Source organism: Dreissena polymorpha, chromosome 10 (assembly GCF_020536995.1).
Source record: "Dreissena polymorpha isolate Duluth1 chromosome 10, UMN_Dpol_1.0, whole genome shotgun sequence".
In the NCBI taxonomy this organism is placed as follows: domain Eukaryota; kingdom Metazoa; phylum Mollusca; class Bivalvia; order Myida; family Dreissenidae; genus Dreissena; species Dreissena polymorpha.
The window spans coordinates 9,661,241-9,684,581 of record NC_068364.1 but is presented as its reverse complement, the minus strand read 5'-3'; the positions used below and the strand labels follow the sequence as shown (position 1 = coordinate 9,684,581).

The window sequence follows — 23,341 nt, the reverse complement described above, 5'->3', positions numbered from 1 at the left end:
ATTGATCATGACTCGCAGATGACCCCTATCGATTTTGAGGTCACTAGGTCAAAGGTTAAGTTCACGGTGACCCTTAATAGTAAAATGGTTTCCGGATGATAACTAAAGAACGCTTATTCCTAGGATCATGAAACTTGATAGGTACATTGATCATGACTCGCAGATGACCCCTATTGATTTTCAGGTCACTAGGTCAAAGGTCAAGGTCACGGTGACCCGAAATAGTAAAATGGTTTCCGGATGATAACTTAAGAACGCTTATGACTAGGATCATGAAACTTCATAGGTACATTGATCATGACTGGCAGATGGCCCCTTGTTTTGATTATTTATAACTCAAATGATTGATGTGCCAAAGTTTTTTTTAATGATATTATTATAATTTCTTTGATGTTACATGATCAACTCTGGCTATGAAAAAGAAGAAAAAAAAACCTCAGGCTATGATCTATTTCAAACCACAGGCCTTGGTTGTCAGTGATGTCTGACATGGTCATAATTGACTGTGAGACCCCCCCCCCCCCCCCCCCCCCCCCCCCCGGTTGGATTGGACAAAATTCAAGGGAAGTAATAAGCTTTAAAGGGAGATGATTTCTATACCTGCCAAATGATAAATAGAAATTTTATTTCAAAGTGGCGCAGTAGGGGGCATTGTGTTTCTGACAAACACATCTCTTGTTGGGTCACTAGGTCATAGGTCAAGGTCACTGTGACCTCTATAAAAAAAATATTCTGACAAGCTTTCGCAGCTGAGCGTGGCACCCGTTATGCGGTGCTCTTGTTAAGTATTTGGGAGCAAAAAACCAAATACACCAATTTCCCAAAATGAAGACTTCACAACACGAATATTCCCAATTTCATGGGTTTTTGCGCTAAATTTTCCCAATTCGACTGGTACCGGTACTTTCCAAATGGGGCAAAAAATCGCTGTTTAAAGATGTCAATATATAAATAACATTGATAAGTCTTAATTCTAACACGACACGTGACTTGTTTTCTATAGTCAAAGAAGGAAATCAAGTGTGGGTTATTCTGCAATAAATTATGGGCGGAGCTTAATGTTTCGAAAATAGTTTCGAAATGACAAAGAAAATATTGCAGTAAAATGCACGTGCTAAAACCCGCTCTAAAAGATATGTAATAAATGTAGCATGTATATAAATGTTATGAAACAACAGATTGTATATTTGGTGATAAGTGGTATAACCACGCCTACGAAGAATGTTATTTGTTAGTAAACGTAAGTAACAAAACATTTATAGCATGTAAGATTTTCAGTAGCATCAATAAACATGACGTCATTTAGTTTCTACAATTGTTGTTCTCAATGAAAGTGCCGTCATTTGCAAAATATTTTTGAATGAAAACGACGTCATATGTTTGTACAATTCAATGACGTCACTTAATTGTGAACTTTGTACTAAGAAGGGCGTAGTATTGAAAAACATAGTTCACGTCCAAAAGCTTGAACCAAATAAATCAGAATCATGTTAGAATCAAAATAATATTTTTCTATGATGGTTTGTTGTTGAATAACCCTCAGTAAGGAGTATAGATGCGTGTTATCAAATCACTCGTGCTTTGCACACGTGATTTAATTCATACGCATCTATACACCTTACTATGGGTTATTCAACAACAAACCATGATAGAAAAATATTTTTTCTTAAATAACTTCTATCTTTTATTATTTTACGTGTTTTAATGTTTAACAATGATGTTCTAAGATCAATTTCTCTTGGCTGCACATATTTCAGTGTTCGTCATTCATTTGCCACAATATGCATATGAAAACCACAGACCTTTTCATAGCCATTTTGGGAAAATATGCCATTTTTGATTTATTATTTTTTTGCAGGAAAAATCTGCTGATTTGGAAATTATTTTTATGCCCCCAGTAGGGTGGCATATAGCAGTTGAACTATCCGTCAGTATGTCAGTCTGTCCGTCCGTCCGAAAAAAACTTTAACGTTGGCCATAACTTTTGCAATATTGAAGATAGCAACTTGATATTTGGCATGCATGTGTATCTCATGAAGCTGCACATTTTGAGTGGTGGAAGTTCAAGTTCAAAGGTCAAAAAAAATAATTCAAAGCGGCGTTCTCATGAAGCTGCATATTTTGAGTGGTGGAAGTTTAAGGTCAAGGTCATCCTTCAAGGTCAAAGATCAAATTTGTTTTAAAATACATTTTGAATTTGTGTACACATGTCCAAAACATTCTCATATGATCTTTACCAATCTCATCTTTTGCTATGCAATGATTAAATTTCATACGATCTTAACCAAACTTGGTCAGAAGTTGTATCTAGATGATGTCTAGGTCAAGTTTGAATATAGGTCATGCCGGGTCAAAAACTTGGTCACAGGGTCACTTAGTGCGTCTTAAACAGAATGTTTGTCCGGACCATAACTATGTCATTTATCGTTAGATTTTAAAATGACTTAAGCATTTGTTCACCATCATGGGACGGTGTGTCTCGCGAAAGAATTACGTTGATATCTCCAAGGTCAAGGTCACACTTGGAGTTCCAAGGTAAAATGCTTGTCCGGGCCATAACTTTGTCGTTTATTGTGAGATTTTAAAATGATTTGGCACATTTGTTCACCATCATTGGACGGTGTGTCGCGCGAAAGAATTACGTCGATATCTCCAAGGTCAGGGTCACACTTTGAGTTCAAAGGTCAAAATGGCCATAAATTAGCTTATCCGGGCCATAATTATGTTGTTCATTGTGAGATTTTAAAATTATTTGGCACATTTGTTCACCATCATTTGACGGTGTGTCACCCGAAAGAATTATGTCAATATCTCAAAGGTCAAGGTCACACTTTGAGTTCAAAGGTCAAAAATGGCCATAAATGAGCTTGTCCGGGCCATAACTATGTCGTTCATTTGTGAGATTTTAAAATCATTTGGCACATTTGTTCACCATTCTTGGACGGTGTGTGGCGCGAAAGAATTACGTTGATATATCCAAGGTCAAGGTCACACTTTGAGTTCAAAGGTAAAGAATGGCCATTAATGAGCTTGTCCGGGCCATAAATATGTCGTTCATTGTGAGATTTTAAAATCATTTGGCTCATTTGTTCACCATCATTGGATGGTGTGTCGTGCGAAAGAATTACGTCGACATCTCCACAGGTCAAGGTCACACTTTTAGTTCAAAGGTAAAAAAAGGCCATAAATGAGCTTGAATGGGCCATAACTATGTCATTCATTGTGAGATTTAAAAATCATTTGGCACATTTGTTAGCCATCATTCAACAGTGTGTAGCGCGAAAGAATAACGTCGATATCTCCAAGGTCAAGGTCACACTTTGAGTTCAAAGGTCAAAAATGGCCATAAATAAGCTTGTCCGGGCCATGACTATGTCATTCATTGTGAGATTTTAAAATTATTTGTTCACCATCATCGGACAGTGTGTCGCACGAAAGAATTATGTCAATATATCCAAGGTAAAGGTCAAACTTAGTGTTCCATGGTCAAAAATGGCCATAAATGAAATTGTCCGGGCCATAACTATGTCATTCATTGTGAGATTTTAAAATGAATCTGTACATTAATTTTGTTCACAGTCATTGGATGGCGTGTCAAGCGAAAGAATTCAAGAGTTCAGGTCCAAATGGACATAAATGATAATAGCATAATAATTTTTAAAAATCGCCATACATTAGCTTCTCTTGTTTTGTGAAGACAGCAGGCAAAATAGTCTGTGTCAATGCAGCATGTGCAGGTATATGTCATGTCTGTGACAAAGCTCTAGTTGACACAGTTATTATTACAATTATTTGACAATTATGGATATTAATTACTATTTCTGTGTTTTTTTTCCCACACAGTAGATACTAAATAAAGCTGTATCTCCACTGCCACACAATTTATAGTCAAGAAGTAACAAGCTGCTTTACCATTTGCTGCTATTTACACTTAAGACAAATTTTAAAAGGTCATGAACGTAAATAGAATCTTTGTAAGAAATGTTTGCATCCCTACATGACGTATTCATGTTTAATTGAGTTAATATTTCAAAGCATGAAATGAAAGCTCACTTTTTCTCCTTTTTTAGCTCACCTGCTCATGGTGAGCTATTGTGAACGCCTTTTGTCCGTGGTGCGACGTCAACATTTGCCTTGTTCACTCTCTAGAGGCCACATTTATTGTCCAATCTTCATGAAATTAGGTCAGAAGAATGGTTTCAATGATATCTTGGATGAGATCGAAAATGGTGACGTTTGCTTGAAAAACATGGCTGCCAAGGGTATTTTTCCTTATATGGCTATATATGGCTATAGCAAAACCTTGTTAACACTCTAGAGGCCACATTTATTGTCAGATCCTCATAAAACTTGGTCAGAAGATTCATCCCAATAATATCTTGGACGAGTTTGAAAATGATGTCGGTTGGTTGAAAAACATGGCCGCCAGGGGGCGGGGCATTTTTCCTTATATGGCTATAGTAAAACCTTGTTAACACTCTAGAGGCCACATTTATTTTCTGATCTTCATGAAACTTGCTCAGAAGATTTGTCCCACTGATATTTTCGATGAGTTCAGAAATGGTAATCTTTGCTTGAAAAACATGGCTGCCAAGGGGCGGGGCATTTTCTTATATGGCTATATATGACTATAGTAAAATCTTGCTAACACTCTAGAGGCCACATTTATTGTTCAATCTAAATGAAACTTGGTCAGAAGATTCATCCCAATGATATCTTGGACGAGTTCTAAAATGATGCCGGTTGGTTAAAAAACATGGCTGCCAGGGGGCGGGGCATTTTTCCTCATATGGCTATAGTAAAACCTTGTTAACACTCTAGAGGCCACATTTATTGTCCAATCTTGATGAAATTTGGTCAGAAGATTTTTCTTAATGATATCTAGCATAAGTTCGAAAATGGTTACGTTTGCTTGAAAAACATGGCCGCCAAGGGGAGGGGCATTTTTCCTTATATGGCTATATAAGGCTATAGTAAAATCTTGTTAACACTCTAGAGGCCACATTTATAGTCCGATCTTCATGAAACTCAGTCAGAATATTCATCCCAATAACATCTTGAAAGAGTTCAAAAATGATGCCAGTTAATGAAAAACATGGCCACCACAGGGGCAGGGCTATTTTTCTTATATGGCTATAGTAAAACCTTGTTAACACTCTAGAGGCTACATTTATTGTCCAATCTTCATGAAATTTGGTCTGAAGATTGGTCTCAATGATATCTTGGATGAGTTTGAAAATAATTATGTTTGCTTAAAAAAAATGGCTTCCAAGGGGCGGGGCATTTTTCCTTATATGGCTATAGTAAAATCTTGTTAACACACTTAAGGCCACATTTACTGTCCGATCTTTATGAAACTTAGTCAGAAGATTCATTCCGATAATATCTTGGACGAGTTCAAAAATGATGCCGGTTGGTTGAAAAACATGACTGCCGGGGGGCGGGGCATTTTTCCTTATATGGCTATAGTAAAACCTTGTTAACACTTTTGAGGCCACATTTATTTTCCGATCTTCGTGAAACTTGGTCAGAAAATTTATCCCAATAATATCATGTTATCTCAGGTGAGTGACTTTGGGCCTTTCAGGCCCTCTTGTTTGTTGAAATTTTCAAATGTGAAAAAATTCGCATTGGGAATGGTACGGTTTTCCTGGACCAACTGTAAACATGCCTCATATGAAGGGCAAACAAGTGCCTTTCTCAATGAACTTGTTATTTCCAAGACCACTGCAGCAATAAAAGTTGGTAGCTTTTGATACAAGCATAGCACGTTTGTTTTCTTTCAGGACCTCTGAAGAAAAGGATACTTCAGAATTGGGCAAGTCCGTAGTGAAGAAACTTGGGGTTATATTTCCGCAACATGATCCATCTCAGATCAAGAAAATTGTCATGGAAACAGAGGAGTTCTGGGAGGGGTGCCAAGCAACACACTATGAACTGATGAACGTTTGTTCAGAGAAGTTGGCAATGACCCCACTTGTAGAGGACAGATCTGAAAGGTCATTTATTGACAAAAAAATCTTGTCAATTTTTGTGCAGACACTGGTTAGAGTATTTAAACCACCTGCTTGCTTTTCCTCAGGCACTTTTAGTGCAGCAGTACGGCTTTTCCATAACATTAACATTAATGTCACCATGGCCAGTGTTTTTTTCACCATTTTGGGAATGGGGCCGCGTCCCTTTGGATTGGGAAATTTCGCGGCGTTTTGACTAACATTGGGAAATTAGTATTGTTGTTGTTTTGCTCACAAATGCTTCAAAATTGAGGATACAAGTGTGTCCAGTATTATATTTACTAAGGTTGATCTTATATGGATGGGAGATGAATAAAATATTGATCTAAAAAAAAAAAAAAATGTTTTTTTTTTGGTTACATTGGGATTTTTTAGCTCCCATTTGGGAAAAATATATACTTTTTTCCATTGGGATTTTGAATGAAAAAAAAAACTGATGGCAATTGTTATTACTGATCATGGTTATTACGCGCTTGAATATTTCCCAAGCACTTGCAAGCACTATTCCAAATGTTATTTGCATTCTTCTATAGACATATCAAATAACGCATGTGCTTATCAGCTGTTTGTATATAGGTGCTTACATAAAACATGTGTGAGATAAACGGATTGTTTTATAACTTAAATTAATCGAGTTTGTCAAGATTTTTGCGCCTTCATGTAAATCAAATTCAGGCTCATAATTCAACGAAACACTGTATTTAAACATTTAGAAACGCGAACGAACAAAAATGCGCTAACCTTCAAATTTGAACACACTTTGGAAAAGCTTTAAAAAATGGAATTTGTTGGCTGCTGTCAATTGTTTATTTGTGATTGTAGAACACAAATCTCACTCACGGCTGTGCTTCTCTTGAAAATAATTATTTTTCTGACGCTGTGTGATTTAAATAAATTCTGTCAAGATTCAATTTTAAACCTACAAATATGCAGCTGTATTTATTTCCAGAGATGCATATGGACTCTCAGTCCTGCAAAATGAGGTTTTTAAAGAACTGGTGGAAATGTTTCCAAACATCGCATCAGACACAGTATGCAAGTCAGTGCAGCACACAACCAACCAGTCGGACATCAAGTATACACTCTTACAGAACTGTATCGATGACCTCTTGGAAGGGCGTACGGCCTATGGATTGATTGAAAACAGTTTACGTGTTGACTCTAGTGACTATGAAGATTTGAGTTTCCATGACATCGACCACAAGTCTGCGTCTGTTGATGACTCTATGACGCATGAAGACTCAAGTTTCGATGACAATGACTACAAGTCTGATGAAGATGTACTGAGTGGTGAAGATGATGAGGCAGACGATTCAACTGCAAGTATGAAAGCCTCAGCATCTTTAGCTGAGTTCATGACTTTTTGTTACCATTTTGGGAAATAACCAATATCCATGGAATTCTGAAAGTCAAACGACACATAAGGAATTTTCAAACAGGATTTGGGGTGGAAAAAAAAAGATAATATTACTTTTCACCATAAGGAATATGACCCTATTACGTCTCTAAAATCACCCCCCTCCCTTAAAAAAAAAACAATAAAAATAAAATAATATGTTATCTGAGCACAACATGCCTTCCTGTTTGCCAATCTTTCAACTTGTAAAATTCAAATCTGGGTCTTGCTTGGTCATTGAGGGTTCAAAACAAACAATCAGAAGCCATATTTACCTACATGAGTCTACCTACATGACTTACAGATAAATTGTGAGTTTTGTTCTTGTCCATTATTTTTGTGCAAAGTTATGGGCCTTGGACTTAAAAACTTGTCAAATCTGTCCATCCGGCATTCTGATTTCCGGAGGGTTTTTTACACAACCAGGTCTCCCGCTTCCATTCACAATTGTCGCAAAATGCGAAAGTTTAAAAAAAGTGGTGATGAAATCTTTCAATTTGTAAATTCAAGTGGCCATTAAAATCAATGAGACTTGGAGAATGGCTGGTCAATACAGGTCTTGCAAAGTTTAACATTGAAATTGACAGCTGGGAGCCGTTCAACTTCTTGAAATTGTTCATAGATGATGCCTTGATTAATTGCCTTGTGTCATTTAACTATGCTTCTGCAGTTAAATGGCCCATTAAAACAAAACTCAACAATGAGAAAATGGGAGAAGGTAACCTATAAGATTTTCCTTGAACTGACAATAATTATTCAATATTGGGCATTTTTACATGCCAGATTTGCAATCTCTGCTGTTAAATGAGATTTTAAATGTTTATTTACATAAAAACAAATATTTTTAACAAAATTTATATTTGATTCAATATTAAAATTGCTTAAAATTTACAAGGAAGTACATTTAATCACAATTTTTATAAGTTAATACTATTGTAAAGTAAAAAAAAATCCAAATGTTAAAAGTACGATTAGAATCTACAATCAATGACAAATTACAAAAAATTAGGTTTTATTTACTTATAAATTACAACAATTGAAATGCAGCCTATTGACATTAACCACACATTGCATCCTCTATTATAGTGATTAATTTAGCAGCAATATGGCTTATCAGTTATTACATACATAGTAGGTCGAGGGTTGAATATATCAATGAATGTCAGTTAAATACATCAATAAATTACATTACATTAACACAAGTGTGCTTGTTAAAATTTCTTTTGAATAGATTTGATTTTGTGATTAATCATGCATCTTTAAATTTCATTTTTTATATGGGTTTGGGAATTTAATTTATTTAAATGTATTAACAGATGAATAAGATTGTGCCTACTCAATAATAAATCAAAAATTGATTATTTCATGTTGGAAAACATGAAAGGTGGTTTTGACCAATGGGGGACTGTTTTAGCCATTTATGAGACTGTTTTAACTCTATGATGTTTAAGCTAAGGGCCATTCCAACTGTAATTTCTCTGTAACTTCCATTGCCAATTATATATATTTATTTGTCAAAACTTGTTTAATAAAGTGGACAATAATAAAATAGTCAGATTAGTTATGGTATATGGAGTGGTGGTTCATAAAGTCTTAAATAAATTAATAATTTTGCCTTTATTTTATTTTTTAAATATTTAAGTGTTTTCAGCTCACCTGTCACGAAGTGACAAGGTGAGCTTATGTGATCGTGTGATGTCCGGCGTCCGTTGTGCGTGCGTGCGTCCGTCAAGAATTTGTTTGTGTAGACAGTAGAAGTCACAGTTTTCATCCAATCTTTATGAAATTTGGTAATAATTTTTATCTTGATGAAATCTGTGTTGGGATTGTATTTGGGTCATCTTGGGTCAAAAATTAGGTCACAAAGTCAAATAATAGAAAAACCTTGTTTAGACAATAGAGGTCACAGTTTTCACCCAATCTTTATGAAATTTAGTCAGAATGTTTATCTTGATGAAATCTGGGTTGGTATTGTATTTGGGTCATCTGGGGTCAAAAACTAGGTCACTAGGTCAAATAATAGAAAAAATCTTGTGTAGACAACATAGGTCACAGTTTTCATCCAATCTTTATGAAATTTGGTCAGAATGTATATGTTGATGAAATCTGGGTTGGGATTGTATTAGGGTCATCTGGGATCAAAAAACTAGGTCACTAGGCAGTGTTTTTTTTTCATTCAAAATCGGGTCCGGTAACCGGACCCATTCCCAATGGAAAAAAGTATATGTTTTTCCCAAATGGGAGCTAAATATTCCCAATGGAACCAAAAAAAAGAATTTTTTTTTTTTTTTCAATTTTTTTTTTCATCTCCCATCCATATAAGATCAACCTTAGTAAATATAATGCTGGGCACACTTGTATCCTCAATTTTGAAGCATTTGTAATCAAAACAACAACAACAATAATTTCCCAATTTTAGTCAAAACGCCGCAAATTTTCCCAATCCAAAGGGACCCGGCCCCATTTCCAAAATGGTGAAAAAAAACACTGCTAGGTCAAATAATAGAAAAACCTTGTGTAGACAATAGAGGCCACAGTTTTTTATCAGATCTTTATGAAATTTGGTAAGAATGTTTAAAAAACTAGGTCACGAGGTCAAATAATAGAAAAACCTTGTGTAGACAAAAGAGGTCACAGTTTTCATCCAATCTTTATGAAATTTGGTCAGAATGTTTATCTTGATGAAATCTGGGTTGGGATTGTATTTGGGTCATCTGGGGTCAAAAACTAGGTCACTGGGTCAAATAATCGAAAAACCTTGTGCAGACAATAGAGGTCATAGTTTTCATTCAATCTTTATGAAATTTGGTCAGAATGTAAATCTTGATGAAATCTGGGTTGGGATTGTATTTGGGTCATCTGGGGTAAAAAACTAGGTCACTAGGTCAAATAATAGAAAAACCTTGTGTAGACAATAGAGGTCACAGTTTTCATCCAATCTTTATGAACTCTGGTCAGAATGTTTATCTTGATGAAATCTAGATTGGGATTGTATTTAGAACATCTGGGGTCAGAAACAAGGTCACTAGGTCAAGTCATAGAAAAACCTTGTGTAGACAATAGAGGTCACAGTTTTCATCAGATCTTAATGAACTATGGTCAGAATGTTTGTCTTGTTAAAATCTGGGTTGGGATCGAATTTGGGTCATCTAGGGTCAAAAACTAGGTCACTAGGTCAAAGTTTAAAAACAACAACTTGTGTAGACAGTAGAGGTTTTTATCCAATCTTAATAAAATTTGGCCAGAATGTTAATCTTGATGAAATCTGGGTTGGGATTGTATATGGGTCATCTGGGGTCAAAAACTAGGTCACTATGTTAAATCATAGAAAAACCTTGTGAAGACAATAGAGGTCACAGTTTTCATCCAATCTTAATGAAATTTGGTCAGAATGTTTATCTTGATGAAATCTGGATTGGGATTGTATTTGAGTCATCTGGGGTCAGAAACTAGGTCACTAGGTCAAATCATAGAAAAACCTTGTGTATACAATAGAGGTCATAGTTTTCATCTGATCTTAATGAGTCAGGTAAGCAATTTAGGGCCATCATAGTCCTCTTGTTTCCCTATTTTGGGAATGGGGCCAGGTCCTTTAGATTGGTGAAATTGCATTGTTTTTACTAAAAATGGGAAAGAAGTGTTATTGATTTTTTGCTAACAAATACTTTAAAATTGAGGAAGAAAGTCATTTCAAGAAATTTACTAAGGTTAAGCTTATAGAGCTGGATGGGAGATGAACAAATGATATTTAAAGATATATTTAAAAAATATATATATATTAGAAACCTTCCATGTGGTATTTTTAGCACCTCTGTTTTCGGAGAAAACCCGAGGTTTTGTCATAGCCAGCTTGTCGTGTCTGCCGTCCATGTCAAGGTTTGTTAAGGTTTTGAACATTGGCTCTAAAATCAAAGTGCTTCCGCCTACAGCTTTGAAACTTCATAATGTAGATGCACCTTCATGAGTTCTACCAGGGATCATATTTTCCCGCAACATCAATCGGTCCGGATATAAAAGTATCCGAAAATGTGTGTCCGAAATCATGACAAATTACGTTAAAATATATTAAATAAGGTGGTAAAATACATGTACAAGTACAATTCCCTTAGGCATTTTTTTAAACGGAACGAGTTTTCTCAAATGGTTTTATCATTTGGTATTTCATTGTTGTTTCGTGTGCTGTTTAATCAGACTTTTTTCATCGTTGTCAATATTATTAATCTGTGAAAGTCTATACCCATGTTTTAAATTGTTGTCGACACAATAATATCTTACAAACATGCACTGAACCAAACAAATGTATGTGCGTAGGTTGGCTACTGACAACAACAAACCAAATAATTAAGAAATAATTTGTTGTCAAATAACCCACGTCCGATAGTTTAGATGCGCAGGGATTTAATCACCAGAGCGAAGCATTTGAAACCACGAATCTAATTTTCCGGCCGTGAGTTATTCAACAACGAAGTAAACGAATTATTTCGATTCTAACACGGTTTTACTAAAGATTTATTCAATGTATTTTATTTTTCTTGTGCACTATTTTATGTGAAGTTCCGCCCATAAAAATAACTTTCGGCTGTTCTGTCGATCAGATCCGCGACTTTCATTCATAATTTTATTACCGGATTATTACGCTGGTGGAAAATGTATCGGCATGTTTGGTTTAGTTACAGCGCGTGCATTCAGACGCGTCTTTTCGGGTGCGTCTTTAATCCGCTGTTCACAAGTTTTTGATTCTTGGTCTAACGTGCAATAAACCGGTCCTGACCGGTTTAGAGACTGCAGTGAATGGTTTATCACACATAATCGAGATAAGAATGTCATTAGGGTGTGTTAGCATGTCCACTGTGTAATCGATTTCATGACATGGGAATTTTAATAGCAAACAGAATCGGACCGACTGTTAGGGATTTTCAATCAGTCTTTCATGACCCCAATCGGTCTAGGACCGACAAAACCGAAAAAAATATGATCCCTGAGTTCTACATGCCACACCCATTTTGGGGTCACTAGGTCAAAGGTCAAGGTCACTGTTACCTCTGAAAAAAAAATCTGTCAAGCTTTCATTTATTCAAAACTGCACCCGCAGCCGAGCGTGGCACCCATTATGCTGTGCTCTTGTAAGGTGGAAGCTTTTTTCATTGCAAATGGGCCCTCATACGGGCGCCAAATTTCAAACCCATTTGCAGACACATTTCTAGTTCCAATCCAAGTGTATGTATTTTTGTAGATCTTGTACTCAAGTTACCAGATCACTTCTCCATTAAAGAGGAAGAAGGAGTAGCCACACCAGGTAGTACATAATAACAACAACCTCTTAAATTGATGATTTTGTGTGAAGTTATTTGCTGAAAGCTCACTAAAGCTGTCCCAACAGTTGAATGTTGATGCATGTTTTAGGCCTTGAAAGACTGGAATTCTTCATCCTGCTTTTTTTATTTAAATGTACACTCTTTATCTTGTGGTAATTTGAAGTGTGAAGCATGTGAGATCCATGTTCATATAAAAATGTTCTTAAAATACCTGTCGCTGCCATAACTATTCCAGTGATTGATGGATTTTTAATAACTTGGCACCAATGTGTGATTTTTTCACCATTTGGGAATGGGGCCTGGTCCCTTTGGATTGGGAAAAATTGCGGTGTTGTGACTAAAATTGGGAAATTGGTGTTTTTTTTTGTTGTTTAAAAAATGCTTTAAAATTGATAATAAACGTGTTTTCAATATTATATCAACTAAGGTGCAACTTATAAAGCTGGATGGGAGATGAACTAAATGTGAAGATTACAAAAAAAAGATGTTTTGGAAACTTTCGTTTGGGAATTTTAAGGTTTCATTTGCGAAAATATATTCTTTTTTTATGTCCTGTGGGACATATTGTTTTTGCCCTGTCTGTTGACGTGTTGGTTTGTTTGTTGGTTTGCGTCAAACTTTAGCATTTGCCATAAGTTTTGCAATATTGAAGATAGCAACTTCATATTTGGCATGCATGTGTATCTCATGGAGCTGCACATTTGAGTGGTGAAAGGTCAAGGTCATCCTTCAAGGTCGAAGGTCAAATATATGGGTCAAAATCGCTCATTTAATATACACACATGTACACTAAAACGTAATATTGAAGATAGCAACTTGATATTTTGCATGCATGTGTATCTCATGGAGCTGCACATTTTGAGTGGTGAAAGGTCAAGGTCATCCTTCAAGGTCAAAGGTTAAATATATGAGGGGACATATTGTTTCACAAACACATCTGGTTTTCCATTGGGAATGGGGCTGAATATTAGCCGCGAAATTTGAACGAAAAAAACACTGTGTAATAAGGTGACCCGTCGCATGTTACACCCATCTCCATACCTAGGTCATGCATGATTGAACGTAGAGGTCAAAGAGCAAATTAGGCCATAAAGCATCTTGTCTTTCATCATGCAAGTTGAAAATAACATGTGCATAACACTGCCATCAGGACACTGGTTGCGTGTAACATGTTCTCTTTACCTCAAATGTCAATATTGCTCATAAGAGTTCAAAAGTCAAACTGGGCCTTAAAACAGCTTGACAATTGCACTCATCCATAAATCAGCCATATAGCTATGGAATTGAAAATATCTTGGCACAAATGTTAGGCAGCACAACACAACACAATGCAGGTGCATATATATAGTTATTCTCTGGTCAAAGTAAACATGCAACTTCATATCATTGTTATAAGTACAGAACAGAGCTCCAGATAAGGATTAAGTGTAAAGGGTATTTTACCCCCTAATTGAAATTGATAAATACACTGCTCCGTTATATTGCGGCCCTTTATATCCTTTATAAACGACATGTTTTTAATTTCAAGGAAAGGTTTGCACTACTAATTTTTTATCCAAATTAAAGATCTTAGAGTGAGTTGTGTCCCATGCACTAAGAAGTTTTTATTCATCATTTAAATATTTAAGCCCATGCTTTCCACGGGAAAGAATGATGTGATTGTACATGAGGTCTAATTTTTGCATGCTTTTAACCAGAACAAAGAATTTCCAGGAAATACACGAGGAGTGGCTATTTGTGGCTAGATATTGTCATCTTTCAGGAACAATAAAAATGGGCAATGCTTTTCGGATAACACATTTTATTATACCCATTTTAAAATAATATATGAAATAATGTTTTTAACCAGGTTTTCCGAAGGAAAAAACTGGTTATTAGATTGGCGAATGCGGGCGGGCTGGCTGGCTGGCGGGCTGGCTGGCTGGCGGGCTGGCTGGCTGGCTGGCGGGCTGGCGGAATAAGCTTGTCCGGGCCATAACTATGTCGTTCATTGTCAGATTTTAAAATCATTTGGCACATTTGTTCACCATCATTGGACGGTGTGTCGCGCGAAATAATTACGTCGATATCTCCAAGGTCAAGGTCACACTTTGAGTTCAAAGGTCAAAAATGGCCATAAATGAGCTTGTCCGAGCCATAACTATGTCGTTCATCGTCAGATTTTAAAATCATTTGGCACATTTGTTCACCATCATTGGACGGTGTGTCGCGCGAAATGATTACGTCGATATCTCCAAGGTCAAGGTCACACTTTGAGTTCAAAGGTCAAAAATGGCCATAAATGAGCTTGTCCTGGCCATAACTATGTCATTCATTGTGAGATTTTAAAATCATTTGGCACATTTGTTCACCATCATGGGACGGTGTGTCCCACGAAAGAATCACGTCAATATCTCCAATGTCAAGGTCGCCACGACTAAAAATAGATTTAAAAAAAAAAAAAAACTTACAAAGGGGGTTAATTTTTTTTGGTCATTTCAAAAGTTCAGTTTGAGTTTTCTCCCTTTATCAGATTTTTTTTTCACAATGAAAACCTGGTTTTGTGACAATTTTGTCCCTTGTTATGTTATGTATATGTATAACACATGGATATACAATAGACACATAATACAAGAAGGTAGGTAAATAGCATCTTTTGAAATTGCCAAACTATGCTTATCCATACATACAATGAATGAAAGACTTGACAAGTTATATTGCGCGCCGGATATATCGCCTATCACGATCTTTGGACCCTGCTAACTGCGATGTAATGTAGAGTGCCAAGTGTGAAGACTTGAGCTAAAGCATGGGGACAAATTTCAGCTCCAAATTAGCCTCAAAAGTCACGGTTCAGTCATGCAATTATGCAAAAACTCCCAAATGCTCTGTCAAACTTTCAAAACCAGTATCCAGTGAGTTCAAACCTCCAGTATTAAATGTTAACACATGCCATAGAATTGCCAAATATAATTTAAGGGAGAACAAACAACAACATGGAAGTAATTTTATAATAAATTGTATTACAGATTGCACTTGATTTAAAATCCCTGACCTAGCTTATTCTATTTCAGATGATTCTGCTGTCAAAACAAAAATGGACACAGAGGATGTGGTGATCACAGGAGTGGGCAAGATTCCTATATATGAGGTTGACGGTACGTCATTCAAAGAGTCTGGGCTTGTATTCACCATGCTCCTATGGGATAACTGATGAAAGTTCCTTAAATTAATACAAGTCCTTAGGTCTCTGAGTATTTCATGTTTGGAATTGTTTTCATTGAAATGTCTTTTAAGATTGTAAGTATTGCTGGAATGGTAAATAATATATTATAATTAGGGCTGTAACGAATACACTTGGTGACGAACACGATACGTATCACGAATACAGGGTAGCAAATACGAATATTTATTCGCGAATATGAATTTCAATGAACAAAATTAATACTGACAACTTGACATGACATTAAATAGTATGAAACTATGAGTATTTGTCAATTTGATTGATTGAGTATCATTGCATACTAAAAAAATACGAAATATAACACTGTGAAATAACAAAACACTGACAAGAACTGCTTAAACTTTGAACACAGTTTTGAGAAAACATTACTAGTACCAATAAAACGACAAACAACGTGTATTTGGCAGGCGGGTCATTGATATCAATAGCATTCCCTTTGCTAGGCTCCATGTTTGTTTATAAGTTGCACAATCATCGTCGTAAAGATAAACAAAGAAAATCCATCTTCTAATCCTTTGTGTGTATGTTCGAGCATCAAATCACTCGTATTTACCTAAATAAACATTAAACAACCATCGAAAGATTTTTCAATTCAATGTCATAAATATTCAACCGGTGCCCGCCATTTTTAGCTCGACTATTATATATGAAATATATAGAGTGGAGCTATCCTACTCACCCTGGCGTTCCGTTCCATGAGCGTGCAAATGTTAAAGTTTTCGTACTACCCCAATTATTTTCATTTTCCCTTGACATATTGCTTACATATTTTGCATACTTGTTTACCAACATGACCCCAACCTATTAACAAGAGCAGACAACTGTATCAAGCATTTTGTCATAATTATGGCCCCTTTTATACTTGGAATATGCATATTATTGATAAATCTATGTTATAGTTTGCGTACTACCCCAAATATTTCCTATATCCTTTGACATATTGCTTTTATATGTTGCATACTTGTTTACCAACATGACCCCAACCTATAAACAAGAGCAGACTACTGTATCAAGCATTTTGTCATAATTATGGCCCCTTTTACACTTAGACAATTGAACATTTTGCTCAAATTGCCATAACTTCTTTATTTATGATCACTTTTAAGCTCAACTATTATATATAAAATATATATAGTAGAGCTATCCTACTCACCCCGGCGTAGGCGTTAGCGTCTGCGTGCAAATGTTAAAGTTTTCGTACTACCCCAAATATTTTCTTTGTCCCTCGACACATTGCTTTCATATTTTGCATACTTGTTTACCAACATGACCCCAACCTATAAACAAGAGCAGACAACTCTATCAAGCATTTTGTCATAATTATGGCCCCTTTTCCACTTAGAATATGCAGCAAATGTTAAAGTTTTCGTACTACCCCATTTATTTTCATTGTCCCTTGACATATTGCTTTTATATTTTGCATACTTGTTTATTAACATCACCCCAACCTATAAACCAGAGCAGACAACTCTATCAAGCATTTTGTCATAATTATTGCCCCTTTTATACTTAGAATATGCTTATTATTGATAAATCTATGTTAAAGTTTGCGTACTACCCCAAATATTTCCTGTGTCCCTTGACATATTGCTTTCATATTGTGCATACTTGTTAACAATCATGACCCCAACCTATAAACAAGAGCAAACAACTGTATCAAGCATTTTGACAGAATTATTGCCCCTTTTATACTTAGAATATGCATATTATTGATAAATCTATGTTAAAGTTTGCGTACTACCCCAAATATTTCCTGTGTCCCTTGACATATTGCTTTCATATTTTGCATACTTGTTTACCAACATGACCCCAACCTATAAACAAGAGCAGACAACTGTATCAAGCATTTTGACAGAATTATGGCCCATTTAGTACTTAGAATATGCATATAATTGATAAATTTATGTTAAAGTTTGACAAAACTTACCTTACACACAATTCACTCCACCCAAACCATCCCCCACGCCCCCCCCCCCCCAGAACCCCCCAACCCCCCCCCCCCAAAAAAAAAAAAAATTATTATTTTTTATTTTTATTTTTGAAAGATCATCTTTTAAATGATCACACACCCACATTATACCCCCCTCTCCCCCCCCCAACCCCCCCCCCACCCCTCAATTTTTTTTTCTTTTTTTTTCTTATTTTTGAAAGATCATCTATTAAATGATCACACACCCACATTATACCCCCCCCCCCCCCCCCCCCCCCCTCTCCATGTTATATCATATTTTCGGCCTTTAACACATGTCAATCCATCAAATGTTAATTTTTTATTGTATGTTTGTATTTAGATCAAAGTTGTAAGTGACTGCTGTTCAATATTTGTTATATCACATTGCAAAATATTTAACGGATTCCAGTAATATTTAAGTTAATAATTTACTTAATAATTGTAAGATTTCAACATTTACTATTTTCTATTATGCATTATGATTGCTTGTTTAACCTCAACATTAGGGTTAAACGTTATTGGAGCCTTCTGTTTTGTTAGTGTCATAGTTACTAAATCACAGGGTAAGGGTGTAACAACCCTATATTTCGTATTGCTTTATATATTTTCTTTATAATACATGTATTTCCAAGAACGTGGATATTAAGAAACGCAAAATAATTCTAATTTTATTGTAATTTCATCATTGGGTTTTTACACCATGTAAACATGTTTAGACAATATTTTGCATGCAAAGCACAATTTCCACGAGGATTACACCCTGTTGCCATCATCAGTCTCTTAAGTAAATTGCCATGATTTAATCGTGGAGGAGTCCAAGATTTAATCGTAGAGGAGTACACGGTAGGAACCGATTAGTGTGATTGGTATGGCAATGCCTAAACTGCAATAAACCACTGAAATCATTGATTGATAGTGACACGGGTCATTCATGCTCAAATGATTCACAGCCGGTCCAATCTTCATTACCTTGGGGCCATAAAACATACAATGCGTAAAAACATTCGGGTATTGTGATGATTTTTATAGTAATGAGAAACTGTTTGGCGAAGCTAATTTACTACAGCAAAAATATCAGTGGAAAAAAAAACTGCAACAATCGTTTCATAGTTTGCATGTTCCCCTATTACTACACGCACGGACAGTGACAAGGAACCAAAATAAATAATTTCAGATTTTTTTGTTTTTGTCAATGTGTTCAAGCATAATGATTTGTAGCACATTTTTCGGATCCACAAAAGTGCGGACATTCTGATCTTGCGAAACAAGTAAGGAAATCAACTTATTATTTGTATATTCAAAGATGATTTTAAAGGAGTCGGACGGACTCCCCTGACGCAAAAACAAGGAGTCCGAGTCTCATTTTAAGGAGTCTGGACTCCCGCTAGTGTCGAACGCTGCATACTATGAATTATGAATTACAATTATCCGAGCTTATATTTATGTTTACAAAATTGAAAGTCTTCTCTTCCAAGTTTTAGATATGGTACCGTAACTTGTTTTTGTTAAGTTAAGCTTCTTTCATAACTACTTATGTGGAAGAACAACCACAAAAAATTGAAGTAAATAACTCTCAGACTTCCATGTTTACTTTTAAAAGCCCTGCTTGCAGATGACTCGGAGCCAGATAGGTCCCAACTGTATGTCAAGGTCAGATGGTTGCCCCGAGAGACCAGCGAGGCAGAGGTCAGAAACCACTTCAGCAGGGCTGGACCCATCCAGGTGTGATATTCTACTAACTACTAAATGTATATTAATCCCCCACCCACCCTCACGATAAGCAATACACTTCTTATGTGGCCCCCTCATGGGGTGTTCCATTTTGGGTACTGGTCCACCCTTAAATCCGAATCTGGTGTCTTTCTCTCAGCACTGATTGAGTGCACTGTTTTAATCTCAACACTGAATTGATCTCAGTTGATCCGGATCTACTGCATTGTGTCCACAGCAGGATTTATTAGACTAGGCCTTTACGGACTGGAAATGTTATTATCTCTAAGGGTGGAGGGGGGATGAAGAAAACTGTCTCAGTGCACATGTACATTTTCAGTTTCATTTACAGAATGATTCTTGAAACCAGGGATCATATTTTTGTCGGCTTTGTCGGTTCTAGACCGATTGAGGTCATGAAAGACCGATTGAAAATCCCAAACAGTCGGTCTGATTCTGTTTGCTAAAATTCCCATGTCATGAAATCGATTACACAGTGCACACCCTTATTACATTCTTATCTCGATTATGTGTGATAAACCATTCGCTGCAGTCTCTAAACCGGTCAGGACCAGATTTTTGCACGTCAGCCGACTAGTATCAGAGTATGGCCCCAAGCAGGGAAGATTCGCGCGGCTGTGTATTAGTCACGCGTGAATAACCCCGTGTCAATATCAATCGATAATTTCACTGGCTTATACCTAGCACAATAGGTCCGTAAGGTGTACTCGTCCAGGACACGGAGTGTATACTAGAGTCCGTGTAGAGGATAAAATCGTTGACAGTTACTTCGGAGATACAAACCTCAATGTTATCCTCGTGGAAATTGTGCATTTCATGCATGATACAGTCAACTGTCATATAAACAAAGAAGAAAATCGGATATTCTGCAATAATTGTGGGCGGACCTTGTACACTGAAAGCACGCTCTGTAATTAAACAAAATATGCCGATACATTTTCCACCAGCGTAATAATTCGGCAATAAATAAATATAAGTCGTGGATCTGATCGACAGAACAGCCGAAAGTTATTTTTATGGGCGGAACTTCACATAAAATAGTACACTAGAAAAATAATTTACATTGTATAAATCTTCAGTAAAAATCGTGTTAGAATCGAAATAATTCGTGTTCTTTATTGTTTGTTGTTGAATAACCCACGACCGAAAGTTTAGACGCGTGGTTTCAAATCATATAATCCCTACGCATCTTAACTATCGGCCGTGGGTTATTCGACTACAAACTATAACGTACATGAATTATTTCTTAAATATTTGGTTTTGTTATTGTCAGTAACGATCCTACGCACAGACATTTGTTGGGTTCAATGCATGTTTGTAAGCTATTATCGAGTTGACAACGATTTAAAACATCGGTAGATTTACGCAGACTAATAATATTGACAACGATGAAAAACAGTCAGATAAAACAGCACACGAAACAACCAATGTCAATGAAATAGCAAATGATAAAACAAAATGAGAAAACTCGTATGTTCCGTTTAAAAATAATGCCTAAGGGAATTTAACTTGTTCATTTATTATACCATCTTATGAATAGCAAAATCAATGGCATATATTTTAACGTAGTTTGTCATGATTTCGGATATAAATTTTTGGACACTTTTCCCCATTTAAATCCGGACCGATTGATGTTGCGGGAAAATATGATCCCTGCTTGAAACATAATCAAATAGTAATAATATGGCAGCTATATTACTCATATACAGGCATACTACTTACATGCAACTGCAAAATGCTCTGATTTATGTAAACGTGCAAAACATCAATATCACTGTTTCGACTAACTTCACGCATTGTTTGAGGTCACTGGCCAAGTCCTAAGACTCGGACCTATAATTCACTAGAACAATATCCCTTTTTTGTTTTCAACAATCATGGTTGAGGTTAACAACATTAATTTATCACTTTTTATGCCCCCGGTAGGGTGGCATATAGCAGTTGAACTGTCCGTAAGTCCGTCTGTCAGTCTGTGCGTCCGTCCGAAAACTTTAACATTGGCCATAACTTTTGCAATATTGAAGATAGCAACTTGATATTTGGCATGCATGTGTATCTCATGAAGCTGCACGTTTTGAGTGGTGAAAGGTCAAGGTCATCCTTCAAGTTCAAAAGTCAAAAAATACAATCCAAGGGAAGTTATAAGCTTTAAAAGGGAGATAATTTCTAAACCTACCAAATGATATATAAAAAAAAATTCAAAGCGTTGCAATAGGGGGCATTGTGTTTCTGACAAACACATCTCTTGTTCTACTACAACTTCTGTATATTCAAAGACACTTTACCAATCTGTTTGTGGTGATTGTGTGAGGTCACTGAACAAGTTCCTTTTACTTGGACCTGCAAGTTTGCAGAATGTCCCTTTCTGTTATTAAAAATGTGTTAATGGGAAAGGTCTATATATAACTGTTTCTACTACAGGTATTGTAATGAAACTTCACGCATGTGTTCAGGTTGTGTTATGTAAAGTCTATGACAAAGTTGCATAACTCTGACCTGCAATTTCGCAGAATTATGCCCTTTTTTGTACTTAAAAATTCAGGTTTATGTTTGCATGCAACTACTACATTTTTCTATATTTACTACAGATATAAAAATAAAGCTTTACCTTTGTTAAGGGTCTATTCATATTCACTGACCCAGACCTATGTCCCCTTTTGTACTTATAAAAACCTGTCTAAGGCTTGAGCGCAAGTTGAAATGCAGGTTGAAATTTGCCATCTCTGTAACTACCAGTACAACAGATATTCAATTGAAACTTCATCCATGTCCTCTTGATCATCATGCTAGCTCACTGACCATGGAAAATAACTCTGACCTTTTATTAAGATGGATTATGCCCCTTTCATTCTTAGAAAAGTTACTTGTCTTTTTTTTGTGTGCATATCTTTGTGTCTACTATATGTATTGAAATAAATATAAAGATGTGTTCAGTGTCTTTATAAACAGTCACTTACAAAGACCTATTACCTTGACACGCCTTTTAGAATAATAGCGGTAATGCGCCCATTTTTACTTAAAAAAATCAGGTTATGGTTTGCTTGCAAGTTAAATTTTAAAATTTACACGCAACTAGTTCATATCACTGTAACTACTACAGATAATCAATTGAAACTTCCTACATGTCTTAAGGATCATCATTTGCGGTCACAAACCAAGGCTCCTGAATTTGAGCTGCAATTTAGCAGAATTAAGCCTATCACTGTACTTTTTTGTATGAAGGAAAATTTGGAAAGATATGTGTGCAATATCTATCTCTACCTGCTGGGTTTGCATTTGGGGCAAGTTGGTTCAGGTCAAAACCACTGTTCCTAAATGTAGATAAAGTTTTTGCATAATAACTTCAGTAAGGATGGAGATATTTTGCTGAAATGTTATGTGTATGTAGGTTACAGTCAGATCTAGTGATTGTTTGCATTTGGGGCTAGTGGTATCAAGGTCAAGGTCAGTGTTACTAAAAATAGAAAATGTGTTTCTGCTGGGCAATTTTAGTTTGAATGGAGATGTTGTTCTGTATTTTTGTTTGAAGGTAGCTTATATGCAGTTATTTAAAATATAAAAATTGTTTCAGCCAATAACTTTAGTTCGGATGGTGGTATTGTGCTTTAATTTTGTGTCGAGGTAGCTTTTCACATGCAGTATGTTTTTGAGGTCGTAATATCAGGTGACTGACACAGACTGTGCATTACGGTATACTATCAAAGCAAAATA

At 36.0% G+C, this 23,341-nt stretch overlaps 1 protein-coding gene across 10 annotated transcripts in view; it reads left to right on the top strand.

Moving 5' to 3' along the window:
- LOC127848315 (uncharacterized) overlaps positions 1-23,341 on the top strand; it is a 97,784-nt gene that overhangs the window by 23,872 nt on the left and 50,571 nt on the right. For 7 of the 10 annotated variants that reach the window (XM_052380693.1, XM_052380698.1, XM_052380697.1 and 4 more), the window contains exons 2-6: positions 5,787-5,999; positions 6,964-7,337; positions 12,644-12,706; positions 15,779-15,862; positions 19,500-19,621. In XM_052380693.1, the coding sequence (XP_052236653.1) occupies positions 5,787-5,999; positions 6,964-7,337; positions 12,644-12,706; positions 15,779-15,862; positions 19,500-19,621 (856 nt within the window). The remainder of the gene's footprint in view (positions 1-5,786; positions 6,000-6,963; positions 7,338-12,643; positions 12,707-15,778; positions 15,863-19,499; positions 19,622-23,341) is intronic. The other 3 variants (XM_052380692.1, XM_052380695.1, XM_052380696.1) reach the window with 3 other exon arrangements.